The sequence below is a fragment of the Balaenoptera musculus genome, chromosome 1 (assembly GCF_009873245.2).
Source record: "Balaenoptera musculus isolate JJ_BM4_2016_0621 chromosome 1, mBalMus1.pri.v3, whole genome shotgun sequence".
In the NCBI taxonomy this organism is placed as follows: Eukaryota; Metazoa; Chordata; class Mammalia; order Artiodactyla; family Balaenopteridae; genus Balaenoptera; species Balaenoptera musculus.
In genome coordinates this window covers 131,248,808-131,274,608 of record NC_045785.1, presented here as the reverse complement: position 1 = coordinate 131,274,608, position 25,801 = coordinate 131,248,808, and the positions used below count along the sequence as shown (strand labels likewise).

The 25,801-nt window shown below is 39.7% G+C and overlaps 2 protein-coding genes and 1 long non-coding RNA gene across 6 annotated transcripts in view; 2 read left to right on the top strand and 1 right to left on the bottom strand.

Moving 5' to 3' along the window:
- Positions 1–11,854, top strand: part of COP1 (COP1 E3 ubiquitin ligase) — a 269,081-nt gene extending 257,227 nt beyond the window's left edge. For all 4 annotated transcript variants that reach the window (XM_036847837.1, XM_036847827.1, XM_036847847.1 and 1 more), the window contains 2 exons: positions 9,290–9,334; positions 11,511–11,854. In XM_036847837.1, coding sequence (XP_036703732.1) covers positions 9,290–9,334; positions 11,511–11,528 — 63 coding nt within the window. In that variant the 3' untranslated portion in view covers positions 11,529–11,854. The remainder of the gene's footprint in view (positions 1–9,289; positions 9,335–11,510) is intronic.
- On the bottom strand, positions 3,790–9,283 carry LOC118892850. The gene is made up of 2 exons (XR_005019354.1): positions 5,688–9,283; positions 3,790–5,376 (listed from the first exon to the last, which is right to left on the bottom strand). It is a non-coding gene; the product is annotated as an uncharacterized LOC118892850 (long non-coding RNA).
- A 12,418-nt stretch (positions 11,855–24,272) lies between the features above and the next one.
- Positions 24,273–25,182, top strand: LOC118886357 (ferritin light chain-like). The gene has a single exon (XM_036835983.1). It carries the CDS (start codon positions 24,501–24,503, stop codon positions 25,026–25,028), a length of 528 nt encoding a protein of 175 aa, XP_036691878.1. The 5' UTR covers positions 24,273–24,500; the 3' UTR covers positions 25,029–25,182.
- Positions 25,183–25,801: the final 619 nt, after the last annotated feature.

The window sequence follows — 25,801 nt, the reverse complement described above, 5'->3', positions numbered from 1 at the left end:
ACCTCATTAAAGGGGATCCCACGATGATTTTTTTGGTGGCCATAATGGCTATAAGGCAAAGAAGTTATCCCCATGCCACAGGGTCCAGTTGCTGCCTATAATACCCTCTGGGTTGATGGTGGTCCCTGTGTTATGGAGTGAGTACCCCAGGGACATTTCCTTTTTTTTTTTTTTTTAATTATTTTATTTATTTATTTTTGGCTGTGTTGGGTCTTCATGGCTGCACGCGGGCTTTCTCTAGTTGCAGCGAGCGGGGGCTGCTCTTCATTGCGGTGCACGGGCTTCTCATTGCGGTGGCTTCTCTTGCTGTGGAGCACGGGCTCTAGGCGCACAGGCTTCAGTAGTTGTGGCACTCGGGCTCAGTAGTTGTGGCTCGGAGGCTCTAGAGCGCAGGCTCAGTAGTTGTGGCGCACAGGCTTCGTTGCTCCGTGGCATGTGGGAATCTTCCTGGACCAGGGCTCGAACGCATGTCCCCTGCGTTGGCAGGTGGATTCTTAACCACTGTGCCACCAGGGAAGCCCCATTTCCTTCCTTTTCACAAACAAAAAGGAAAAAGAGAATCTGGTAATTGGGATGCCCAAGGGTAGGTAGGTTCATCAAACTCTCCTTTAAGGCCTTTAAAGGCTATGTCATCCGGTTTTTCCCATAAAGTTGGTTCAGGGTTGTTGCTGTTGTCAAGTAAAACATATAGAGGTTTGGCCATAAGAGAGAAATTTGAAATCCAGCTTTGGCAGTAACCAACTAGACTGAGTTTGGGGTTTTGATAAACTTAGGACACCATGAAACCTTCTGGATCTAGGTGTAGCCCTTGTTCTAATATTAGATACCCTAAATATTGAGTCATCATCTGGGCAAGCTGCAATTTTTCCTTGGCAGCCTTATGTCCCTTTAATGCTAAAAGCTTTTGCAAGTGGATGCTATCTTGTGAGGAGGCTTGAGAAGGAGAGTAAAGAAGCAAATCATCCATATATTGCAACAAAGTAGAACCTCTAGGGAACTTTATATCATGCAGATCAGCCTTCAGGATTTGTGAGAAGTAAGGACATTCAGTAAAACCTTGAGCAAGCATTACTGCCCAGGTGAGTTGTTTTTCTTCCCAAGTAAAGGCAAAATGGTATCGGCTAGCTTCAACTGGAATACTAAAGAATGCATTATATAAATCTGTTACAGTAAAGAATTTGCTTCCAGTGGGAATAGATGTTAGTAACATATGAGAGTTCGGAACAACAGAGCATGGAGGGATAACAACATTGTTTATCACTGAAAAGTCCTAGACAAAACCCCACCCTCTGCCCTTAGGTTTTCTCACCAGTAAAATGGGAGTATTACAGAAACTAGTACAAGGGATAATGAGACCTTGAGCCTTGTAATCTATCAGGGATTTTATGCCTTGAAGAGCTGCTTTATTACTTAAAAGATATCGGTTAATTTGGAGAAGAGGTTTTGAGGAATCTGTTTGAACCTTGATGGGAGGTGCACTGTGAATTTTGCCAATATTAGTTAGAGATTTTGCCCATAAGGAGGGTGGTAGCTGATTCAGTAGTGACAGATGATCAGTGTTTCCAGGGTCAGCTCTAGTACCATCAGAAATGGAACAAATAAAAGATGTCAGAGTCATTTGTTTTGGGGGGGTTTTTTAATAAATAAATTTATTTATTTATTTATTTATTTATGGCTGTTTTGGGTCTTCGTTGCTGCGCGCGGGCTTTCTCTAGTTGCGGCAAGCAGGAGCTACTGTTCCTTGTGGTGCGCAGGCTTCTCATTGCAGTGGCTTCTCTTGTTGCGGAGCACCGGCTCTAGGCGCACGGGCTTCAGTAATTGTGGCTCACAGGCTCTAGAGCGCAGGCTTAGTAGTTGTGGCACACGGGCTCAGTAGTTGTGTCTCGCGGGCTCTAGAGCACGGGCTCAGTAGTTGTGGCTCGCGGGCTCTAGAGCACAGACTCAGTAGTTGTGGCACATGGGCTTAGTTGCTCCGCAGCATGCGGGATCTTCCCGGAGCAGGGCTCAAACCTGTGTCGCCTGCATTGGCAGGTGGATTCTTAACCACTCTGCCACCAGGGAAGTCCCTCATTTGGTTTTTATAAAAGTAAATTTAGGGATTTCAAAAGTTCCCTATAATGGCCACTGATGTTCTAAATTGTCTTTGGTTAGGTTGGTCCATTTAGTTAGAAATGTGAATGAAGAAGGACCTTGGTTTTTAAATATAAAATTGACCAGAGTTCCCTAAGGGCAGGGGACACCCTTAAAATATTTAGGTAACTGGGATCCAAGTTTTTCTCTAGAATAAAAGAATAATTTTCAAACAGCCTAAACAGCTCAAATAGCCCAAACAGCCTGCAGACGTAATATCAGCCAGTCCTAAGGGAGCAGTCTGGTACAGAAGGAGCCACGCTGAAGACTGCACAGCTCTAATGAAACAGCCTAATTCTGAAGGAGGCAGGCTGAAAGCTTAATAGCACAGTTCCACTAGAGCAGCCCAGTCCTGAAGGAGTCAGGCCAAAGGCTTAACTGGCACAGTTCCAGTGAAACACCCCTGTTCCAAAAGGAACAGGCTGAAGGCTCGCAGTTTCAGTCAGGACAGCATGATTTCAATAATCAGCCCAAAGTGCCAAATGAGTACTTACCTACGGAACAGGGACTTAACCAGAAAGGACAAAGCCTTACAATATATCCTGAATAAAATCTTGTGAGCTTCAAAAACACAAAGAGGGTGCAAGCTCAAATCCAAGAGAAAGACTTACCCTCAAACCCCAAGGTCTGCAAGAAAAGCAGTTAGTGACAATGGGTTCAGTGTGGGTACTGCACCTATTTGCTCACCAGCCTTGGAGTTGTTGGGGGATCTTGTCTGGATCCCCATATGGGCCACTGAAATGTTGACCTGTAACAAATAGACCGTCAGTTATTTCTCCAGCAAAAGTGGGTTTATACAGGATCACAGAATTGCAATTCAGGGTCTACAATCATGGCAAGGCACATGCAAGTTCCCAGCAAAAATGGAGAAGAGAACTCTTTTATAGAAGGGTAGAGGAAGTTGGGGGAGCTGTAGTAAACAAAGAGTCCATGACTTTTTCTTAGCTGAGTTGTGATGGTCTCTCATTGGCTGAGCTCTTGCCAGGCAAGAAGAGGGAGTCTTTCTTTTTCCTGCTGGGCTCTGCTATAATCATCGTAGGATGTGGGAGCTCCCCCTTCTGATCTCCCTACATAATGTGTCCTTTTTTTCTCTGGCAGTTTTCAAGATTTTCTCTTTTTCACTCATTTGTAGTAGTTTATGATGTGATGTCTTAACGTGGTGCTGTGCTTTTTTCCCACTGGAATATTGAGCTTCTTAGATTGTGGGTTTACAGTTTTCAAATTTGGAAAATTTTTAGTCTTATATCTTCATATACCTTTTCTGCCCCTTCTCCTTTGTTTGGGATTCCAATTACACATTTACTAGATTGTATATTGTCCTACTGTTCACTCAAATACTAATCTTTTCTTTCTTTCTTTCTTCCCAGCCTTTTCTCCCTCTGCTTCAGTTGGGATTTTTGTTTTTTCTGTGTTGTCACATTTATTGGTGTTTTATTCTTCACTGTTTTAACTATTGTTATGCCCATCCAATTAATTTTTCATTTCAGATACTGTACTTTTCAGGTGGAGAAATTCCACCTGAAATACTTCTGTCTTCCATTTCTCTTCTCATTAAGTTCATTGTTTCCTTTTAAATATTTGAATATAATTATACTTGCACTAAAAGTCCTCATTTGCTACTTTTATAGTCTTTGTCATTTCTAGATCTGTTTCTGTTCATTGAATTTTTCCTCATTATAGGTCATGCTTGTTGCCTCTTGAATGCTACACATTGTGAATGCTTTATTGTTGAATGTCTAGATTTTGTTGAATTTTTTTAAGAGTATTGAAGTTTGTTTTGACAGAAAGTTAAGTTTTTGGAGATAAACTTGATTCTTTTGACACTTGTTTTTAAACTTTATTAGGATGACTCTAAAGTAGCAGTTAGCAAAACTTTTTCTTAAAGGACTAATATTTTAGTCCTTGCAATTAAATATTGCAAATATTTTACACTTTGCAGGCCATATGGTCTTTGCTGCAGTTCCTCAGTTCTGCTACTGTAGTGCAAGAGCAGCTGTAGACAATATATACCCTCAGTCCTTGGTATGCACAGGAATTGGTTTAAGGACCCCTGACAGATACCAAAATCTGTGGATGCTCAAGTCTTTTATATAAAATGACATAGTATTTACATATAATCTAGCACATCCTCCTATATACTTTAAGTCATCTCTAAATTATTTATAATACCTAATACAATGTAAATGCTATGTAAATAGTTGTAAATGAAATGTAAATAGTTGCCAGGAAATAGCAAATTCAAGTCTTGCATTTTGGAACTGTCTAGATTTTTTTTTTCCAAATATTTTTGATCCACTGTTGGCTAAATCTGCAGATGTGGAACCAGAGGGCCAACTGTAAACTAATGACCATGGCTGGGTTCTACTAAAACTGAAATACAAAATACAGGCAGTGGGCTGGATTTGGTCCACAGGATCAGTTTGCTGATCCCTGGTCTAGAGAAACATTTGCCTTAAGGCTAGTTTAGCCCTACTGATAAGGCATGACCCTTCTGGGGACTCTGATAAATGCCCTGAATGTTCATTGAGGGTACTGAATGTTCTCTTCACTCTGGTTGGTCAGAACTCAAACATCTCCTAACCCTGTGTGAACTCTGGCATTTGATAATGTAGATTCTCAGTAGTTGTACTTTCCCTGTTCATTGTTATTTGTCTGGCTTTGTGTAGTTTCACCCTATGAACACACAGTTGTTTATTCTGATGTACAATCAAGGGGACCCCAGTACAGATTCCTGGAACTCTACTTTTAAGTAGCTTTCTCTTCTGTGGTACTTTGCCCTACAAATTCCAGCTGCCCTACAGATACTCTGTGCTTACACCTCTGTCTCCTCAACTTAGTCTGCTGTGGTCCGCTCAGATTCCTCTGGGCTCTATTTGGATTCCCCCTCCCTTGCTGTGTGTTCCAGAAGTTGCCTCCAGGCAGAAAGCCAGGGTGATGAGAGGACTGACCTTTTCTGTTCCTCCTCTTGCAGTGATCACAGTCCAGTGCTGCCTGTTGTCCAGCGCTGTCTCATGTATTTTGTTCAGTTTTCTAGTTGCTTAAAGTAGGAGAGCAAATCCATTCCATTTATTCTATCACAGCCAGAAATAGAAGCTTTTTAAATTACATATTCATATATCCAGTGAAATTGCTTCACATTTAAAATCAATTATCTATCTCTAGGAATAAATCCTCCAATTGCAAACTAAGAGAGTAATTGTTAATTCTCAACTTGCTCAGGATTTTAATGTAGTAGCTATAATGACACTTTTTTTTAAATTTAATTAATTAATTTATTTATTTTTGGCTGTGTTGGGTCTTCGTTTCTGTGCGAGGGCTTTCTCTAGTTGCGGCAAGCGGGGGCCACTCTTCATCGCAGTGCGCGGGCCTTTCACTGTCGTGGCCTCTCCCTTTGCGGGGCACAGGCTCCAGACGCGCAGGCTCAGTAGTTGTGGCTCACGGGCCTAGTAGCTCCACGGCATGTGGGATCTTCCCAGACCAGAGCTCGAACCCGTGTCCCCTGCATTGGCAGGCAGATTCTCAACCACTGCGCCACCAGGGAAGCCCTATAATGACACTTTTATAGGCAAGCTGGCAAAGAGGAAACTGTTCCAGTGGATGCTAGTTTTGTTTTAGTATAAGTTAACATATATCTCTGGCTTTATAAGCAAGTTGGTATATGTTTATGTATGTGTCTTCTACTTTTATAAAAAACTTGCTGCTGATTTGTCTATTGTCTTTTCTTAATTTCTTTATCTTAAGAAGAAAATAGTAGTTGCATTATTATCTTAATCTTGAGGAGGGCTTTGCAGCAAAACTGCCAGTTTCCAAGAAAGAGGGAGAAAATAATGAGAATTACTGGCTAGCATTTTAATTTTATTTAGCAAGTAAAAACAACCCATTCAACCAGAACTTATATTAGGGCTCTGGCAGGGTACAGCTACAGCTAAGAATTACTAGTCATTCAAAATGCAAACAAGAATCACTCAAAACCTACAGTGATAACCTTGTACATATCACTTCTGTACCTCTATGCTAAAGTAAAATACCTGGTTTTGTTTTTCTGTTGCATGTAAAAATTCATTTATCTTAAGCTATTATCTAGCTATCTGAAAGACAGTTTAATCCTAAATCCCTTTTTAATAAGTTCATGGTCTTTGGAGGGAGGGGCATACTGAGAAGTGAAGCTATTATTTTTCTTTCATTGTTTGTTAATTTGAATAGTTTTGAGTGTTTCTAAAATTTCCTTGGACACTCTGTCACTTATATGTTAGTCCTAAAAGACGATTCCAACTGAGCAATCACTTTCTGTGTTGGCTTATTTGTAAATGAGGTATTTATCTGTCTCCACAGGAAAAGGTATTTAGAGTTAACTCTGGTAGCACCTAATATGGCCACCTCTTAATGCCATAATAGTCCTCAGGTTATAAAAAGACATCGTTTATTTATGTTGGCTAGTCATCAGATGTCTTCCTTCTTGGGTTTAGTGTAGTAATTGTACAGACTTCAAATCCCTCTTATGTGGTGATCTAACTAGATTTTTCTAATATGTATTGAGCATACTCTTTCATACTGTATGATAATATATCACATTTTTCAAACATTCTTCCACTAAGAATTACAAATTTATGTCATTCATAATCTCTATAACTGGCAGAAGTGGATTCCCCCTTACCCTCAGGGTGAATCTTCATCTCCACCAGGTTTTTCTGCCTTCTTCTGCATTAAAAGGTGACTAGAACCAAAATGGCAGAAAGAGAGAGAGAGCTTTGGCTTATACATTTTTCATTATCCTGACATTATGTGTTCCCATAGCAGAGGGAGCAATTCTTGGTGACTGCAGCATCTAATGATGGTAGTTGCTTTCTTGGAGACAGGAGTCTTTCTTCAAACAGAAACTAGATTGATCTGTTTGTAGCTTCATTTCTGGATGGTGCTCACAGAAGAATCATTCCTGGGTTCTCTGGTGGCAGTTGTGATGTAACACAGCTTGTTTAAAGTTCTTGCTAGAAAGAAATCCACATTACACCACAGTGCCTCTTTTTGTTTTCTGAGGCAGACATAGAAATTCCACCTCTGGAGCAGCTCAGAGTGAGTTATTATATTCCCTAAGGGTACCTCAAACTCACTCCAACCACTTTCTGAACTCAGTTTACTAAAAGAGTTGTTAAATCAGGGGCATTTGGGAATATCCCTTATTCCAACCACACACACACACCCCAATATGGAAGTATTAATTCTATGCACATTCAGCCCCAGTAATAGCCCATAATTCCCTGAAGTGGATATTAAAACTAATTCTACTAGTGAATGTTATATTACCTGTGTTACTATTTTCAAGAATACATGTGCTGATTTAAGGGAAAAGCTCAGCTAAGAAAATATCAATGTAGGGGAGAAAAGTATTCCCTAACCCTCTTAGGGTCCTTGGCTGGGTCTGAAGATTATGCTGACAGAGACAAATTAACAGGAGAAAAGCATACAGGTTTATTTAATATGTTTTACATGACATGGGAGCCTTCATAAGGAAATGAAGACCCAAGGATATAGACCTGTGTATTTTCTGCTGTGTTTGTGAAGAGTGGGTAGTCATGTAGCAATGTGATAGGTTCAGGGGTGTGAGGTAAGTGCACTCAGGAGTAGTAAGCTGCGGGAAACTTGGCAAGGCCTGTTGATTTGGATTCTTCTTAGCATTCCTTTGTCGTTGGAGATAAGGATGCTCCTTTACTCTGGTTATAGGGAGGGCACCTCCCACATGAGGGTTTTATGACCTGTTTTAGGGGAAAAGGGTGAGGGATATGGGAGGTCAGAGTGACCTTCCCGCTTCTGCCATTTTCTCAAACTCCTTTGGCTTGAAGTATTTAATATGCTACAGTGCCATATTTGGGGGTTGTGTGTTCCAAACTCCATCATCAGCAATTCCCATGCCCACCTCCAGAAGAAACATATGTCTTTATTCCTTCTTGATACAACTGACCATTGATGCTATCACCACTGACTGCATTCAAGGAATATTCTGATTCCCCAAATTTGGGGGTTAGTGGAAGAAATTATTTATTTCCTCTTCACCAGTAGCAACAAGGTGAGCATTTTTCAAAAGCGACTCTACTAGGAATCAAAAAGAAAGTTAAAAGATAGAAATGTAGAAGTTTGTAGAGCACAGATGCCTTGTATCAAAGAAACTAAGGTTTAACTCAAATTGGCTGAAATAACTTTCCCAGAATACAGATCAAGAGTTTTCTTTCTTCTCTTCATCACTTTCTGATGAAACCTGTAGGGTATTCAGACAGATCCTGTCCTTCAGTGAAGTTTGACCACTTTCTCTGTTTCTGAAAGCTATTATTTGGACTTGGTCTTCCCATCAGCCATATGGCCCCTATTGCAGTTTTGAGTCTGCTTACCTCCTTCTGGCCGCCTGCTCTTAAGAGCAAAAAGACTTGTCTACACTCCCAAGCTCAGAGCCTATTAGACTCTGTTTCCAGTGGAAGGCATGTCCTAGCTCTTCCTACTCAATGAGATTCTCTCTGGTAAACTCAATCTTGTCTATTTCTTTTTCCACCCTTTCTACCTTCCAGAGATAGTTTTTTCTTAAGGCTTAGAATATTTTAAAAAATATGTTACCACATGCATTCTATTTCAAGTAATCACCAAGGTTGTTAAAAATGCATATAGTGAGTGATAGAATAATTAAAAAGAAAGATAGCCTTTTTTCTCCCAGATGAATATTCACATTCTGTTTTATTTTGTTTTTCTAATACCAAATAGCTAGCAATAGAGATTTATGCCAGTTACTGGTGTCTTATGGGAGAAAGTGAATGAAGGGGGAGTTTTCTGTGGAAAGGATTGTGTACTTTGTTTTTCTCAAGTTATTTTTATTTCAGTCTTTGTTTCTCTTGGCTTTCCTCCTAGTGGCAATCTGTTTCTCTTTTATTTTTCTTTACATTTGAAAGTTTCCTACTCTGCTTCCAACTTAATTTTTTTATTAAAACTTAATCTTCAAAATATTGGATTTTGTATTTGTAATTCGTAGTTAAAAACGTGTTAAAGTTGGTTTTCCAGTTTAGATTGTATTGGCGTCTTAGGGTGAAGTGAAGAAAGAAGGATGAAGATTAAATTATTCTCCTGGACTGCCCTCCAGGAAATCCTTCTCTATACTCTAAAAGTTCTTGTTCTTTTCTAGGAGTCCAATGTGCTGATTGCTGCTAACAGTCAGGGTACAATTAAGGTAAGCTATTTTATACATCTCCATTTTTAGGCTATAACAGACTATAACATGGAAATGCAGAGTTGTACTAAGCCTTAGAGAGCATGGCAAATCATGGGTCTCTGTCTACTTGGAAATGGCTTTGATTGAAGGGGAAAAGAATAGGTAGCTTGCAACTATGGGGAAGATGATAATACTTGTTAGAGGCTATACGAGTGCTGAAGAGATTGAAAGGCGGTCAGGATGAAAAACAGACGAAGACTGTTAAGCATTCACGGTGGGGCGAGCACTGCTGAGCTTCTATCATGCCAGTGCAGCTACCCCACAGGGTGTTCAGGGAACAAGATCCAAGATACAGCAGCAGATGCTTAGACATTCACCAGGTTTTAAAATGTCTTACTCTGATTTTACTCTTCTCTTCCTCATGTTTCTCTTCCTTCTCTTCCATGACAAGGAGATTTTTCCTCAGTTGCTAGGGGAAGAAAAGGTATTCTAGTGTTCCGTTGAAAATTGATTGATCATGTGATTATGCCATTGTCGTAATCTGAAAACTTTAATGTCTCTTTGCTCACAGTCTCATTCCCAAATTCATATATAGTTTTCCACATACTTTTCTTTGTAGTTAGGAGTTCAAGGAAGTAAAAATTTTATCTAGTTATACCATTGGATATTCAGCACTTGGGCACAATACATTGGATAAATAAATCCTGAACTAAGCAGTGAGCTTTTAAACAAAACACCATTTTGGAGGGGGTTTTTAGTACATGGGTTTGATTAGCACTTATTCTGTGGGTACCAGTTCTTTCCACATATTCTCTGCTGATACAGAAGTGTTAGGATGTATTTTTTAAATAATATGTATCTATTTTCCTGCCAATTAGCATTAATTTTGCCATGGCTTCCTTCCACTCATCCTGAGTGGAGAATGACCCAGCAACCAAGAGAGCAAATCCAAGCCTCACACATTGTCCTACAGAGATGAAATGAGCAAACTCAAAGCAGAACTGCACTGTTAGCTGGTCAAATTAATTTACATGGTATACTTCTTTTTATGCAGCCAGTTTCTCTATTTGGAAAACTTCATTAGAGAGCCAGGGCTGTGTTCTGGAAGCCTCAAGCAAGATGGTAGAAGATCTTGGAATCTCTGTTTTAAGTGGCTCTCTATAGTCTCTCAGTTTTTCTTTACTTTATTCTCATGGCAAGGCATGTATTGAAAAAGCTGTACTGTATTCTTCAACAAGTTTGGCCTTTGAGGCAATTGGGATTGCTAATGTATCTACAGAAAGCTCAAAGCTACATACATACTTACAGGATCTCAGCGACAAATCTAAGATTTTTGTTCAACAGCATTGACCTCTTACGTAAAGTAGCGTGCTTGGCAAATGTAAAGACAAAAAGCATTATGAAAGCACAGATATAAGTCAAGCCTTAGCACGGCAGAAGATAAGTTGCTCCTTTAATTCTTTGCCACCTAGAATTACAGTCTCCATCTAACATAATCCTTTTTGACAGTGCTCATAATTGTCCGCATGTTCGATGTCCTTTCTCAGCCGTTTCTTCTACTCTTTTTATAACTGATCATTGCTTCTTCTTATTTTTATTTAATTTACTTTTTATACATCTTTATTGAAGTACAATTCTTATTTTTAGTTTTAGCACAACTTTTTCATATGATAAGGTACTACTTTAACTCTAATAGCTAACAAAATATCTCGACATCCAGATGCTTGACTAGAAAATAAATGAAGCAATAGGAAAAGACAAGATTTTAGGTCCTGTATACCTTGATCACTATAAAATGTTTATCAGTGCAAGAAGTAAATGGATTAAAATTCTAAACAGCAATACTTAAACTTTTTCTTATGAATGTGGAAAGATACCAACATAGTATTCCAAAAATGTTATATTCATGCTATGCATCAGTCAGTTCATTTATCTATATGTTTTATGTAGTTTATCTTGAAGGTTCTTTTTGTTGACTGTGGAGATAACTAATCTGAAAGAGTTCATGCGACTATTGAATTGAAAGTAAGAATGGATTAATGTCTAATCCCTTCAAATTCTTTGATTTTAGCCAAAGCAGTTGGGAAAAGTCTACTTGATTTGGTTCTCCATTTACAATATAATAAAGACTGATTAAACTCTTCCTATATTTTAAAACTATTTTATTATACTGATTCTTTTTTCTCCCTGTTAGGTGCTAGAGTTGGTATGAAGGGTTTACTCAAGTTGAATTGTACTTGATCCGGCTGAAGTACATCTGCAGCTGACAATAAGAGAAGACAGAAACTGTCATGTGATGTCTCTCCCCAAAGTCATCATGGGTTTTGGATTTGTTTTGAGTATTTTTTTCTTTTCCTTTTTTTTCCTCCTTTATGACCTTTGGGACATTGGGAATACCCAGTGAACTCTCCACCATCCATGTAACTCTACGGACTTTGCTGCTGTTGGTGGTATGGTTATCTAATTTTTGTGATAGGGAAACAAATTCTTTTGAATAAAAATAAATAACAAAAAATAATAAAAGTTTATTGAGCCACAGCTGAGCTGGGAAACTTTTTGTCCAATGTGGCAAGAGATAATTTTATCTTTTCAAGAAGTAGCACACATGAACTATAGTATAATGTACTGATGAATAATTTTTAAGGTCCGTATTTCCCCACCTCTTTGGAATTATGCATATCAACATAAAGTATATAGATTCTTTTCTGTGAATTTAATGTTTACAGTAGGTAGAAAGATTAATTACTTTATGAAGTTCTCTCTTCATTCTCTGACCAGATTTATATTATCAGCAAGTACCAGATTCCTCAGTCCCTCTGGATCTGGCCAAGGGTCTAACATTTTGACCTGTTGAGACCACATTCAAACAGAAAGGGAATATCAGTCTGTGACAGCTATCTCTGTCTTTTCCTTTGAAATGTTACCCATAAGGCCCTAAATAAGCCCTAAATATAGACAAACCAACTTATTTTATAAAATCATGGCTATCAGATAGTCATAGGTATTAGTACCATCGTGGGGTGATCAACTTTGAGCAAAGGTCAGCAAACTTTTTCCATAAAGGGCCAGATAGTAAATATTTTAGGCTTTGCAGGTCATATGGTCTCTGCCACAACTACACAACTCTGCCATTGTGGCAGAAAAGCAGCCACAGACAGATCATATATAAACAAATGGGCATAAGCTGTTTATGAAATGCGTGGAGGCCCACAGACCATGGTTTGCCAGCCTCTCACTTAGAGGAAAAGAAATTGAAGCCCTATTATCCAAATTTCCAAGCCATATAATCTCTTAGACTGTCTAGTTAATTTCACACATTGTTTTCAGTTTGTAAAAGGAAAGAACTTAAGAGTAGCAGGTCAAGCAAAAGTAATGTGAAGCTTTCTGTTTGAGCTACTTTAAGTCTGAACACTTTTTAGAAAAAGATATAAACAGAATTATATGCCACATGTATTTTATAAAAACAGGCACTTGGAAAAGCTTGGTGTGATAAGTATATGGATAATAAGGGTGATCAGAATATCCCATGTATCCCTCTATTTAAAATTATTGAAACCTACTGCAGGTCCACATTTCATTATCTGAAGCCCTTGGGCCAAATGCATTTTGGAATTTAGAACTTTCTGACTTTTAGGAAAGTAATAGGGTACATATACTATGTATTATATAACACCCACCAACAGAGTCTAGAGCAATACTGTTTTCAAACACATTAATATTTCTGCAGCAAAATGTATGAATGTTCACGTTATATGAGATTAATAAAGACTAAAAATAGTCTTGCATTAGTTCAGGTCAGTTTTTACTGCCAAATGAGTCAGCCTCAAACTTAAGTGAAATTTTTCAGTTTTTAGAGCTTCAAGACAATTATATCTTAACTAACTTCTGGGAGATAAGACCCTGATAACTTCTGGACTCAATTCTGAGAGAAAAAGTCACTATCATTCAAAAGTACTTGTCATCAACCAGAACAATGTCAGTTGGGCTTTTTTCTGAGATTAATGAATGTCCTTTTGCAAAATTATAGAAAGAATATTCACATGTAGATTCTTCACTTAAAGAACTTTACTTAGGCAGATATGTCCAGAAAGTCATCAAAATAGAAGCAGAGAGTTAATGCCTCTTTGAATGTGTTTAAATAGAAGCAGATTATTATGGTTTTTGTTTGGTCTGACTCTTTTTGTTTTATTTCAAGTTGTTAGCATTGTAAGGTTATGTTAATTTCCATACATTTGGAAGGTTGAAATAAGGTACCTTTAGTTATCAAAGGGACTTAATTTTTTAATAACTTATTATTTTAAGACGGCAGTGTTGTTTTATTTAAATTTGTGTTTAACTCTTTTTCTTGTAAATAGAAACCATTTTAAAATTTGAGTTAGTCTTTGCAGGATGTCAAAATCAAACAAATATTACTGTTTCTTAGAAAAATAACATATTAGTTAACTAAAGCTTAAAGATAATATACATTTTAACACCAAAAAAGCTTCTAACTCATGAAGAATATGGGTTTTTATATTTTAATCTAATCTTTATTTCAGTGTATTTGTAGGGGTTTCTTAGACAAAGTTGCCTTTGTTCTTAGGTACACAACTCATGCATAAGAAACATTAAGGACGGAAAACTTTGAAAAGTTCTTGTAAGAAGACTGAGCTACTAGACATCAAAAATTTTATGGGACCGTGCCACGACCTCAGAAAGATGAGCATGGCTGGACCATTACTAGTCAAGGAAGAGATGAGTGTGGGATGAGTTAGAAGAGGTGTAGGAGCCCAAAAGATATGTGGAAACTTCTAGGGCATGCTTGAAAATTTGAACTTTGTTATAAAAGCAGTTAAGTGGACGTGTTAAGTGGAATGACACAATCTCATTTATGGTAAATGGATAGATGGGGGCAAGAGCGCAGTTAGGAAGGTGATCAGTCAAGAGTTAATGGTGGCTTGGACTAGCATGAGCCAACCTAAAAACCTGTTTCAGCTTATTAGAGTTTGTCTCAACCCCCAAATCTTGGAAGATTCTTGATTAATTTTTAAAGTCATTTTCTCATAATACGTATTGACAACAAAGAATGCAACTCAGCAGATTTATTTCTTCAGTGGTTATGCAGTCCTCAACCAGCAGCAAGTCACTTGGGAACCTCATGACCCAAATCCCCTGTGTGCTGTTTTGAGGATACCACTTCTCTAAGCTAAGCAAAACTAGAAGCTGCCTACCCTTGGTTCTAAGTATAAAGGTAATTTGTCATTGCCCTTAATGTAATTATGCCCACGTAACTGGGATTAATAGTCAGGAAAAGTCTGCTTACTTAGAAATGAGACGTGCAGAAGTGTTAACTTAGATCCTGAGCCTATTGTATTACATGTGTTTCATGACTGACATTAATACTTACAATAGTAACACCTTGTAATTCCTACCAGAGCAGTTAGTAACCAACTCCTGTGTGGCTTCTGGTTAACATGTTAGGCACTCCTGGATTCTTGGACTAAAGAGAAAACCATAGTGATCATTCTAGAAATATTTGTTGAGCTCCTGCTTTGTGTAAGCGAGGCATTATGTACTATGTATATACTAAGTGTATGAAATAAATAAGACGTAATCACTGCCCTCAAAAAGTTTATTGTCCAGTGGGAGAGACAGATAAGTATAAATATGTAAGTACCATAGTAGACATAAATTTTAGATGTACCGGAAAAATATATAATCTAGAGTGGTGGGCGATTAGGATCAGGATAGGGGATTTAGGAATATTTTTCATCTCAGCTGAATCCTGAAAAGAGGTAAAAGGAACATTCAAGACAAAGGGAAGCAAAGAAAAAGGCTCGAGTAGCTTCTAGTAGCCAAAGTTGGAACAATTTGAGCAAAAAATAAACTAGTGTTGGATTATAGATTATAACCCAAAATATAAATATCCATGAGTCCATGCTTATATAAATAAATGATTGAATAAATAAATGAAAAGTTTCCCATGCAGAATTCCACATTACGTAGCTATTCCATCCTCAAGGAGATGGAACGTAATTCCCCACTCCTTAAGGACGGGCTGTGCATAGTGACTTCCTTCCAAAGAGTCCAGTATGGAATGAGAGAAAAAAAAAAAGATCAGCTTTACAGTGGAGAAACCTGACAAATACTACCTTAGCCAGGTGATCCGGGTCAACATCAAAAGTTATGTTGTGTTGATACCATGTACTCTGGATATCATACAATGAAAATGACACTTTAACTCTGTGATCTTCCTCCCCCAAATTCATAAATCCAGTCTAAATGAGAAGAATATCAACTAAATCCCTAGTGAAGGACATTCTACTAAATACCTGACCAGTATTCCTCAAAACTGTCAAGGTCATCAAAACAAGGAAAGTGAGAAACTCACAGCCTAAGGAGACATGACTGAATGTAATGTGATATCCTGGATGGGATCCTGAAACAGAAAAGGACATTACATGGAAGCTAAGGAAATTTTAACAAAGTATAGACTTTAGTTGACTGATCAGTATTGATTCATTAATCAATCAGTATTGATTCATTAATTGTAACAAATGTACCATACTAATGTAAGATGTTAATAATAGGGCAATTGAGTGTAGGCTATATGGGAACTCTTTCTTTGCAATTTTTCTGTAAATCTAAAAGTGCTGTTCTAAGGTAAGTTTATCAAAAACAAAGGTTAAGAGGATAGATTCAGTATGTACAAAACAAAGTTCAAGACAGTAGTGTGAGTTGAAGCTGGAGAAGTACACAATAAACCACAGTGATCTGTTCCAGTGACCACTTTCAAACAAAAATGGAGGCAAACATGGAGTTTAGAGGAGTTTTAAGTTACAGTCTCAACTTTAAGAAATTGTATAGTTTTGCAAAAGTAAACCTCTGTACTCCATATTTATCTCTAAATTCTACTTACTGAGAATGATATGCTAATCTCTGTTAATAAACAAGATTATACTATACAAATTCCATTGTCATTCTTATGATTTAGTGACTAAGACATCTGAGTGCCTACAATTATTTATTTCTTTTCACTTGAGATCATTACAGCTCCTCAATATGAGAATTAAGAAATCTTCCCATTTGTTTATGGTTTTAATTTGCCCTCCTTTCTCTGTGAGTCATTTGTCCTTGATCAGTTTTCGAATCAAACTCCCTAGTGCCCAAGTTCTGAAGGAGATCTTGCATTGGAACTGGGTAGGGATTCTCATGAATTCTAAGTTAAACTTCCCAAAGGTGGTAACAGTCTAGGTTAATCAATTATTGTGTGATATATTTTGCGGTCTCTCTGCAAGTGATTTTATGGATTTTCCTATATGCCCTGCTTTCGTCCTACTGTCAGTACTAATCTGTGACCAGAGGTTTAGGAGCCTTTTGGAAGAACCACATAAAAAATAGTCTTCAGGATTTTCAAGGGAGAGAACCAAGGCAAACACAAGTAATTGTATATTCTAAATGTAAGGCTTCACCTTTAGTTTTATACACATGAAAGAATGTTTTATTCCAGAAACTTTTTTGTGAGTGAGCTTCAGTGGAATAGCAGCCTAATAATAATCCAGTTCACTCCCGGTTTGGTACCCTCAGCTAGTGGTCTGTAATGGATATGGGCTGTTGCTCAAAAGAGATGAGTAAGGTCCGATAGCCATTTGCATAGGGTGGCTCTATTCATTCAACAAATAGTGCCTATTATGAGGTAGTCTCTTCCAGGCTAAGACTTTTTCTGTAAAGAGCCAGATTGTAAATATTTTAGGCTTTGTGGGCCATACGGTCTTTGTCACGACAACTTCACTCTGCCATTGTAGCATGTGAAAGCAGCCCTAGACATAATGTAAACAAATGAGTGTGGCTGGGTTCTAATGAAACTTTATGAATGGACACTGAAATTTGAATTTCAGTTAATTGTCATGTATCACAATATTTTCAAAAATTATTTCCCAAGCATTCTGAAATGTAAAAACCATTTGTTGCTCATGAGCCATACAAAAATCCACCAGCTGGATTTGGCCTGCAGGCCCAGGTTTGCTGACCTGTATTCTAAAGTGCTCACCATACAGCAGGGACGGGGGAAAAGAAAAAAGAAAACCAGGAAAAATCCAATTGCTCCTGAGCTTGCATTCTAGTAAATAAAAGTATTTCTGCAGTAATGGGGTTCTCTTTCCGTAATGGTGTGTCTCTACCACAGGAACCTGGAAGGCCATTCTGGAGGGCACACCACGTGACTGAAGCTTTCTTGTTGCTGGATTGATAGTAGTTCCGCAGGAGTGCGCACAAGCAGTGTTGACGTACCTTGGTACGTGCATTTGCACAGAACCAGGGGGCACTCTTTCTGTTAAAGCTCAGTAAACAGCAAGACATTTTAGACGTTTTACTGTTTGAATGGAATATGAAGATCTTTACTCCTGAACAGAGAGACCTGAGAGGTCTGGGGTTGAGATTATGTTCACTGAGTACTCTGAAAGGTTTATGCTTAAGGCAACCTGTTGTCTGTGGGAAAGCAGAGGATATTTTGCAAAGCTGGCTTCCCCCCAATCCCCCTGCCCTTTCCTTTCTGGTTCTTTCATCCTCAGCTATTGAAATTTCTTTTCTGAATGTAAAAGAAGCTTCTCAAGCTCATAGCACTTTCATGGAGACTTGGAACCTGACTGATGTTTCCTTGGAATGCCTGAGTCTCTTAGAAGTATTCATACATATTTTATGGCAAATTTTGAGGGTTAAATTTTGAAAGATGCAACGAAATGACTTTTTTCCTAAATTAAGCAAATTAACCGCTGTTAAATGCCAGCCCAGTTAGTAAGCACTTTATATTTTTTCAATATTTTTCATGTTTAAAGACCAAACTCTGGTCAGTGTTATACCATAAGAAAGAGTCCTCATTTCCACTTTTCAAATTCTGTTTGGCCAGTCCCAGGAGAGACTTCTCATGAGCTCTATGGTTCCCTTGGGAAAGGCACCCTTCTATTCTTAGAACTGGGGTGTGATGTTCCTGTGTTACTGAATTGCAAAGCTCTGCAGTTTCAGTAATATATCTTCTCTGGAAAGGCCTCTGGCACTCTTGGAAATTAAAAAGCATTCCTTGAATACAGGGGTAGTATTAGCATATGCATATTAAAATTGTAACCACTCTTCAATTTCTTTCCGTTATGAAGAATAATGAAGTATAAATTATAAAAATCGCAATCAACAACAAAAGGATGGAAGGTTGAAAGGTTAGATTAGCTGTTCTGGAAATTTCAGTGTGTCCGTAAAATGGCTTTATTCCTGTGCTGTCTGAACATGACATCTGCCTGTGAGCTGATCTGCCAAGAGACCACCATCATAGCTGCCATGAAAAGTTAGGTTAGGAAAATGCCCACAGTGAAATTTCTGAAATGTCCCTTCTCCTACCACATGCTTAGTGCATTCTCTCCCTAGAGAAGATTTAGAGTAGGATTTAGGTGACTGCAGGCTAAAAACTTGCATCACCTTTACTGGGGTCTTTCAGTCTCATTTCTCTGCACAGGCAACAAGAGTAGAGAAGGGAGGGGGAATTGTGACTGAAGGCAAGAGAAGAGATTGACTATCGTGGCAAACAGTCACATCCATAGAGCCACAAGTGGAGGCCAAAGATGTTGTCCCAAGGTTTCATTCCCCAGGAAGTGTTCTTACTTTCCAGCATCGAGCCACACTCTGGTTGTCTAATCGCGTCGTAACAAATCTTTATGGCAGAAGAGGGATGTCTCTTTGTCTCTCCCTTTCCTCACCTCTCCTTGGTATATGAGGGTAAGCAGTCTAGTGACACCAAGTGTTTATGTAACTCTGCATTCTTGTTTCTCCATTATCTGAGAATCTCCAGAGGACCTTGACATTAGTTTCACCTTTCCTCTGGACTGAGGGGGATGGAGAGGTAAGGCCATTAGAGCAGAAATCCAGCCCTCATGACCTCAGTCGCAGTACATTTCATTAAGTAATCCCTTCTTTTTTCCTCTCAGAGTCAAAAAGCCAGTCCTCTCTCCAAAGCAACCAGTGAACTGAACACCCTACTCAATGTAGGAATTACTCATAGGGCACCATGATTGGTAGTCTTGTAGTCTCTACTGAAGTACCTCTAGCATTTGAGAGAGCTCACTGGTTCCTGAAACATCCTGCCTGGATGGTTCTAATTGTTAGGAAGTTTTTTTCCTAGATTGAGCTGAATTCTATCTCAATGGAATACCCCTTCCCCACCCCACTAGGCCTGGTTCCTACTGCTAGGTGTTCTGGAAGATATCAAATAGTACAGGACATGATCCCTTCATGGAGCTTTAGGCAGATAAGATATACACCTGTGAAAATAATTCTTATATAGCATAGTAATCCTGTGAAGTAAGCATTATTTTTTTAAACAAAACAGATTCAAAAAGGTTAAATTAATTACTGCATATATTACAGTGAAAAGGTTGTTAAAAGGGCAGATTAGAGTGTTAAATGGGTTGTATAGAGGATGTAGGATTTAAGTGGCACTCTAAAAATACTGAACCATATGTCTAGATTACTTCCACTGACCTGCTAAATGACACAGGTGAGAGTTATCTTCAAGGACGAGAACAGGTACACATCTCGACCCTGTCAAAACAGCGAGGAATCTTCTAGTTTTGATGATAAATTAATTATCTAATGCTATTTATCTGATAATTTATGGCAGAAAGGACTTCAAATAGGCAAAATAAAACTCTGAACCTATCAAGTTGCTAAAACACTGAAAGCCACTACCAACATTGGTGGGTGACATCTCCACCTGAGAGAACATCAGAGGTGATCAGACAGCTATTGGTCCTAAATGATTTAGACACTCAGCTGCCAGAAGGCAGGGACCTAGATGGAATCATTCCTTCAGATCTATTTCAGATCTGAAAATATGATCCTAATTCATTGATTCAGAGGGAGAGAAAAACGGGCAGAATACTTGTCTGCCTACTGCAAGGGCAAATACAAATTAAAAAGAAGAGGCTTAATTCTTCCTGTTGAAAATAAGGGGAAAGACTTCCTCTCCTTTTTCTTTCAGAATTTCTTTCTCTGTCCTTTTCAAATATGTATAACTCTTCATAATGGCTAAATAAGCCTCTTGCCCGCCTCACGACTCAGGAATGTGGGAATTAAAGGTGTTTCCTCTTTGACAGAAACCTCCACCTTTCTCTGCTGTCTCATCCCCTCTGCTCCTCCTGCCTCACTTTACCCTCCCTGCCTCAAACTGACTCCTGGGAATGTGTAGACGATGATCTTTTAGACAGTGGTTCCCTTGGTGAGTGGGTTTCCCTAAGAAAGATTCGACTTTCCTAAACTGATAATGTGTTACCTGCCCTGCTTGAGGATGCGGAATCGTGTGCCTGCTGGCCTAGCCCTGAGTCCACTTCATGTCCTAGACCAGACTCCACCTCCAGGAGTCCCTTTTTATACACACACCATGTAGCTGGAAAGGCAGAAATGAGAAATGATCAAGATCCTGGGATGATTGAGAATTGTGTCCCCATGAACAAGCCTGTGAAGGCAGCAGGATGGAGAGTAGTCACACTAGTTACTTGGAGAAAGAGAAACGAGCAAGGAGCTAGGCTGATAAATACAAATATGGGAAAAGAAACCAAGGTGCCATATAATCCTACCTTTTTCCTACCTCAATGTGAAGAAAACCAGCCCTTCTATTCGGATCTCTAGCAAAGCTGACGCAGCTGAGAAGCTACCCAAGCCCCTCAGACACAGGAAATGCTGAGTTCCTGTGCCCATCTCCCCTGCTGATGTCATTCATCTAAAGGCTTTTTTCGGCTCCCACGCTCCAGGAAGATCCACAAAAGTTTGCAGTAATGCTCCTCAGCATGTTTTCAGTTTACAGCCCCGCATGGGGATGTGCACTAGCTACTGTGGGGTCTTCTGGGACCAGCAGATTTTGAGTATTTGATGGAGCAAGCTCCTTGTGGACCGGAAAGTGATCCACCTAGAAGAGGGCATAGTGCTGAGAGAAGTCGACTCTCCACCACTCCCTACAACCACGGAAGAATTGATGGCATGAGAGACCCGTTGAGAGAGGTTGCTGATGGCAGGACTGGACACCTTTCCAATCAAGGTGAGCTGGGAAAAGTTGTGGGCAGTGTAAGCAGAAGATGTGAGTCCTCTGTTGATTTCCATCCTCAGTTTGTTGCTTTCTCTAATTTTGTGGGCATGGACCCAGGGGCAGATCAAATCCACACTCTAGTCTTAACAACATTTCTCTTGGCTCTCTTGCCAACTCTCCAAACCCAAATTAAGGAAAAGGTGGCAGGATGGCAAGCATAGACTAGTGTTCAAATCTTAGCAGCTGCTGCTCAGTTTGGGGATAATCCAGAGAAAGACAAGAAAAGGAGAGATTAAAGACTGCTGTGTTGGCTGCTTAGAACTCTTCACTAAAGGGAATAAACCCTACTCTGGCCAACCTATGAAGACAGCAAAGGAAGAGGAGAGAACTGCTTTGCAAAATGCCAGGGTATTGGAAGGACCATAAAGGGAAATGGGAGCACGTGGAGGTTACAGAGACAGGCAGATCCCTTTGCTAGGAAATACTTGCCAAATGTCTCAGAATGGACAGATTGAGGGAATCTCAGAGGTGGGAAGTGAGGAAACAAATATGTCAACAGCTTTTATTTGGGTTATCCTTGCCTCTTCTGGTAGATACTGGTGCTACTTATTCTGCAGCGTCCTCAGAAATTTCTCACTTTCCATCTGACAAAAGATAGTACAAGCTGTTGGTGTTTCGGGTTAGCCCTCTTGTTCCTTTTCCTCTGTGATTCCCATACAGACAGGTGCCTTACTGAGGAGCATGTATGCTTTACTTTCTCCAGATTCTCCTGTAAACCTATTAGGGAGAGACCTGCTGTGCAAATTGAAGGCCACTATATTCTGTACTCTGGATGGAGTGTTCGTGGAGCTCCCTGAAAAAAGGGGGGTGCAGGTGAATTGGTTGCTATGTAACCTCTGGAAGAAAAGGGGGATGGCAAAGAGTGGCAGTTTCACACCATGCTGGAAAAGCACCCCAAAACCAATTGAGGCATCACTCAGAGCCCTAGGGATTAATGGGATTGGTTTAATTTGAGATTTGGAAACAATAAAAATAGCTTACAGGAAAGATAAGCTATGGCCATGTATAAACAATATCCTTTGTCAAGAGCTCAATTAGAAGGAATAAAGCTGAGTATAAAAGAATTAGAAAATTAGGGATAATTAAAAAGGGACATTCACCCTTTAATACTCCCGATACTTCCAATAAAGAAGGAATGTAAATGTGATAAAAATACTCGATCACTATATAGATTTGTAAAAGATCTTAGAGAAATAAATTTGTTGTCACATTAACCCCTGTAGTCTCTAACCCTGCAACTATTCTGACTTCAGTACCATTGTCTGCAAAGTATATTTCTTTCTGATCAATCTGTGTTCTGCTTTTTCTTTTTCTGTCCCTCTAGTGGGCAAGGCTAAATTTTTGTTTGCTTTTACTTATGAAGGAACCCAATATTTGTGGGAAAAAAATTCCTTAAGGGTTTCAAGACTCCCCTACTATTTTCTCTCTTCATTTACAGGAAAAGTGAGAAACAATTTGTCCCACCAGAGGGATCCGTGATCATACAATGCATACGTGATTTGCTGGTAGCCTCAGAAACTAAAAAACAACGTAGAACTGCTACTTTGGCTTTATTGCAGTTCCTTGCTTCATGGGATCATAAGGCCTCATTAGACAAAACTGCAGTATTGCCAAGCCGAAGTAAATATTCAGAGCATCTATTGTCAGCTGAAGGCCTTAAAGTGTCACAATCCAGGAGTCAGCCAGATTTGCATATAAAACAGCCAGCTACAAGAAAACAACTTGGACAATATTGGAGACTAGTTGGGTGTTATAGGTAATGGATCCCAGCTTTTGCCAAGCATGCATAACCTCTGACAGAGCAATTCCATGATAACTCTCCAGAACCCCTGGTCTGGTCCTTAGACTCTGAAGAGGATTTTGAACAACTGAAATTGACTATAGCCTTTCCCCCAGCTTTGGGGATTCCAGATCTTGAAAAAACCTTTCCACTTGTTTGAACATGCACTACTACTTAGTAGAGTATTGACTCAAAAATTGGGACTAGGCCATAGACAAATAGCTTATTTCTCAGATTTTCTAGACGCTGCAGTACTGGGAACGCCTAGATGCCTCTGAGCATGGCAGTGGCAGGAACCACCATTCTTAGTGAAAAGGCCCAACCTCTCACCTTGGGTCATTTGACGTATATGCATGTCCATCTGCTGTGACAGTGATCTTACAAGTGCATAAACCCAGCATTTGTCAGTGCACCATCAAGCTAACTGCGAGTGAACATTGGTATCCAGTCCTAATATTGTGCTTGGGAGGTGCAGTCTCCTAAACCCTCTTTCAAGATCCTGTCAAGTAGATGATCATGATTGTACATTAGTAATAGAAGAAGACACTAGGCCTCAACCTGATTTATCAGATGTCTCAGATCAAAATACAGATTTGATCATGTTTGCTGATGGGTCACGTACCCAGGATAAGAATGGCAACTTAAGCCTTCCTTATGTAGTGACTTCTCACGAAATCTTGGAGGCTTATGTTCTGTCTGGAATTAAATCGGCACAAGCTGCTGAGTTAATAGTTACTAGAGCTGCAATTTTTGATTCTGACATTAAAATGAAAATTTATATTTGTAGTAAATATGTGTTTGGTATCTGTCATGCAAAATTTTTTTAAAATAGAGGACTTCTGACTTAAATGAGAATGAAAAAAATCTCATGTCAAATTGAAAGCTGATTTGTTAGGGGCTTTACAACTGCCTGTTCAGATATCAGTAGTTCATTTTGCTGACAGCTGCAAAAGCTGCTGTTAAAACATGGCAGAGCTCCACTTTCAATACAACAAGAAATGTTTGTTCATTTTTAAAACCATGCTTTGCAAAAGAAAATGGACAAAAAGAATATAAAAGGGGCTAAAGGAGTTTTCCATTGCGCTCGGCGGTTCCCCGGATCTGTCTCTTGCTTCAACAGTGTTTGGACGGAACAGACCCAGGGTCGCCCTTTCCTCCAGCCTCCGACCACCCTCCAGCCTTCGGAGCCAGCCACTCATCTATCCACCCTCCAACCTTCGGAGTGAGGCACTCAGCTGTCCTCGGTCACCGGGACCAGCCAACACCATTTTTTGAGCCGAACTCCTTATTACCGATCAACCATGAGCTCCCAGATTTGTCAGAATTATTCCACCGAGGTGGAGGCCGCCGTCAACCGCCTGGTCAACATGCATCTGCGGGCCTCCTACACCTACCTCTCTCTGGGCTTCTATTTCGACCGCGACGATGTGGCTCTGGAGGGCGTGGGCCACTTTTTCCGCGAATTGGCCGAAGAGAAGCACGAGAGCGCCGAGCGTCTCTTGAAAATGCAAAACCAACGCGGCGGCCGCGCCCTCTTCCAGGACGTGCAGAAGCCATCTCAAGATGAGTGGGGTAAAACTCAGGACGCTGTGGAAGCCGCCATTAACATGGAGAAGAACCTGAACCAGGCCCTTCTGGATCTGCATGCCCTGGGTTGTGCCCGCCCAGACCCCCACCTCTGCGACTTCTTGGAGAGCCACTTCCTAGATGAGGAGGTGAAACTCATCAAGAAGATGGGTGACCACCTGACCAACCTCCGCAGGCTGGCTGGTCCCCAGGCTGGGCTGGGCGAGTATCTCTTCGAAAGGCTCACCCTCAAGCACGACTAGGAGTCTCCGGAGCCCAGTGGCCTTTGAGGAGCCCCTCTGGTGTTAGGGCTTCTACCTGAAGCCCCTCTCTGCAGCCACTAGGCAGCTTTTTAACCACCCTGGAGCCCTCTCCCAAGCCTTGGACCAAATGGAAACAATAAAGCTTTTTGCAGCGGCAAAAAAAATAAAAAATAAAAAAAATAAATAAATAAATAAATAAATAAAAGGGGCTAAAGGAAATTTGACTGGACTAGGGGAATTACCTAACACAAACTAGTGCCCTTTTGCTTGGTTGATGTTGTGTCATCAACAAAATCACCTGAATAAAAGAGGTATTTTAAAGGCACTGAACTCATACTACACTTACCAAAAAGGTAAAATTATTCAAAACATGTTAAAAAAAGATGTGTTATTTGGAGATGTGTTACTTGGCAACAGAATTCTTTACAGGCCACTCCCAAAGTAAGCACAGAAAGTTCTCCTTGACCAGCTTTAACAGGAACCTGGTGGCCTGGCCGTTGGATTTCATAGAAGTAATGCCTGCGGAAGATAAGAGACTGTGTCTACTTATGGTGTGTACCGTGTTTGGGTGGTCTGAAGTGTTTTCCTCTTCAAAAGCCGGTGTCCGGGCAGTGGCAGAGGCTCTCTTACTATATTGAATCAAAGGAAGTCACTTTATTTCTACATTGTCCAGGAATTATACAAACGTTTGCAGATTCCTATAAGCCCCAGTCCTCTAGACAAGGAGAACAAGTGAATCAAACTTTAAAACAAAACAAGAACACCTTGAATAA

Bases quoted from the DNA above. Each gene is read 5' to 3' on its own strand.
- LOC118886357 (XM_036835983.1), top strand. From the start codon at position 24,501: ATGAGCTCCCAGATTTGTCAGAATTATTCCACCGAGGTGGAGGCCGCC.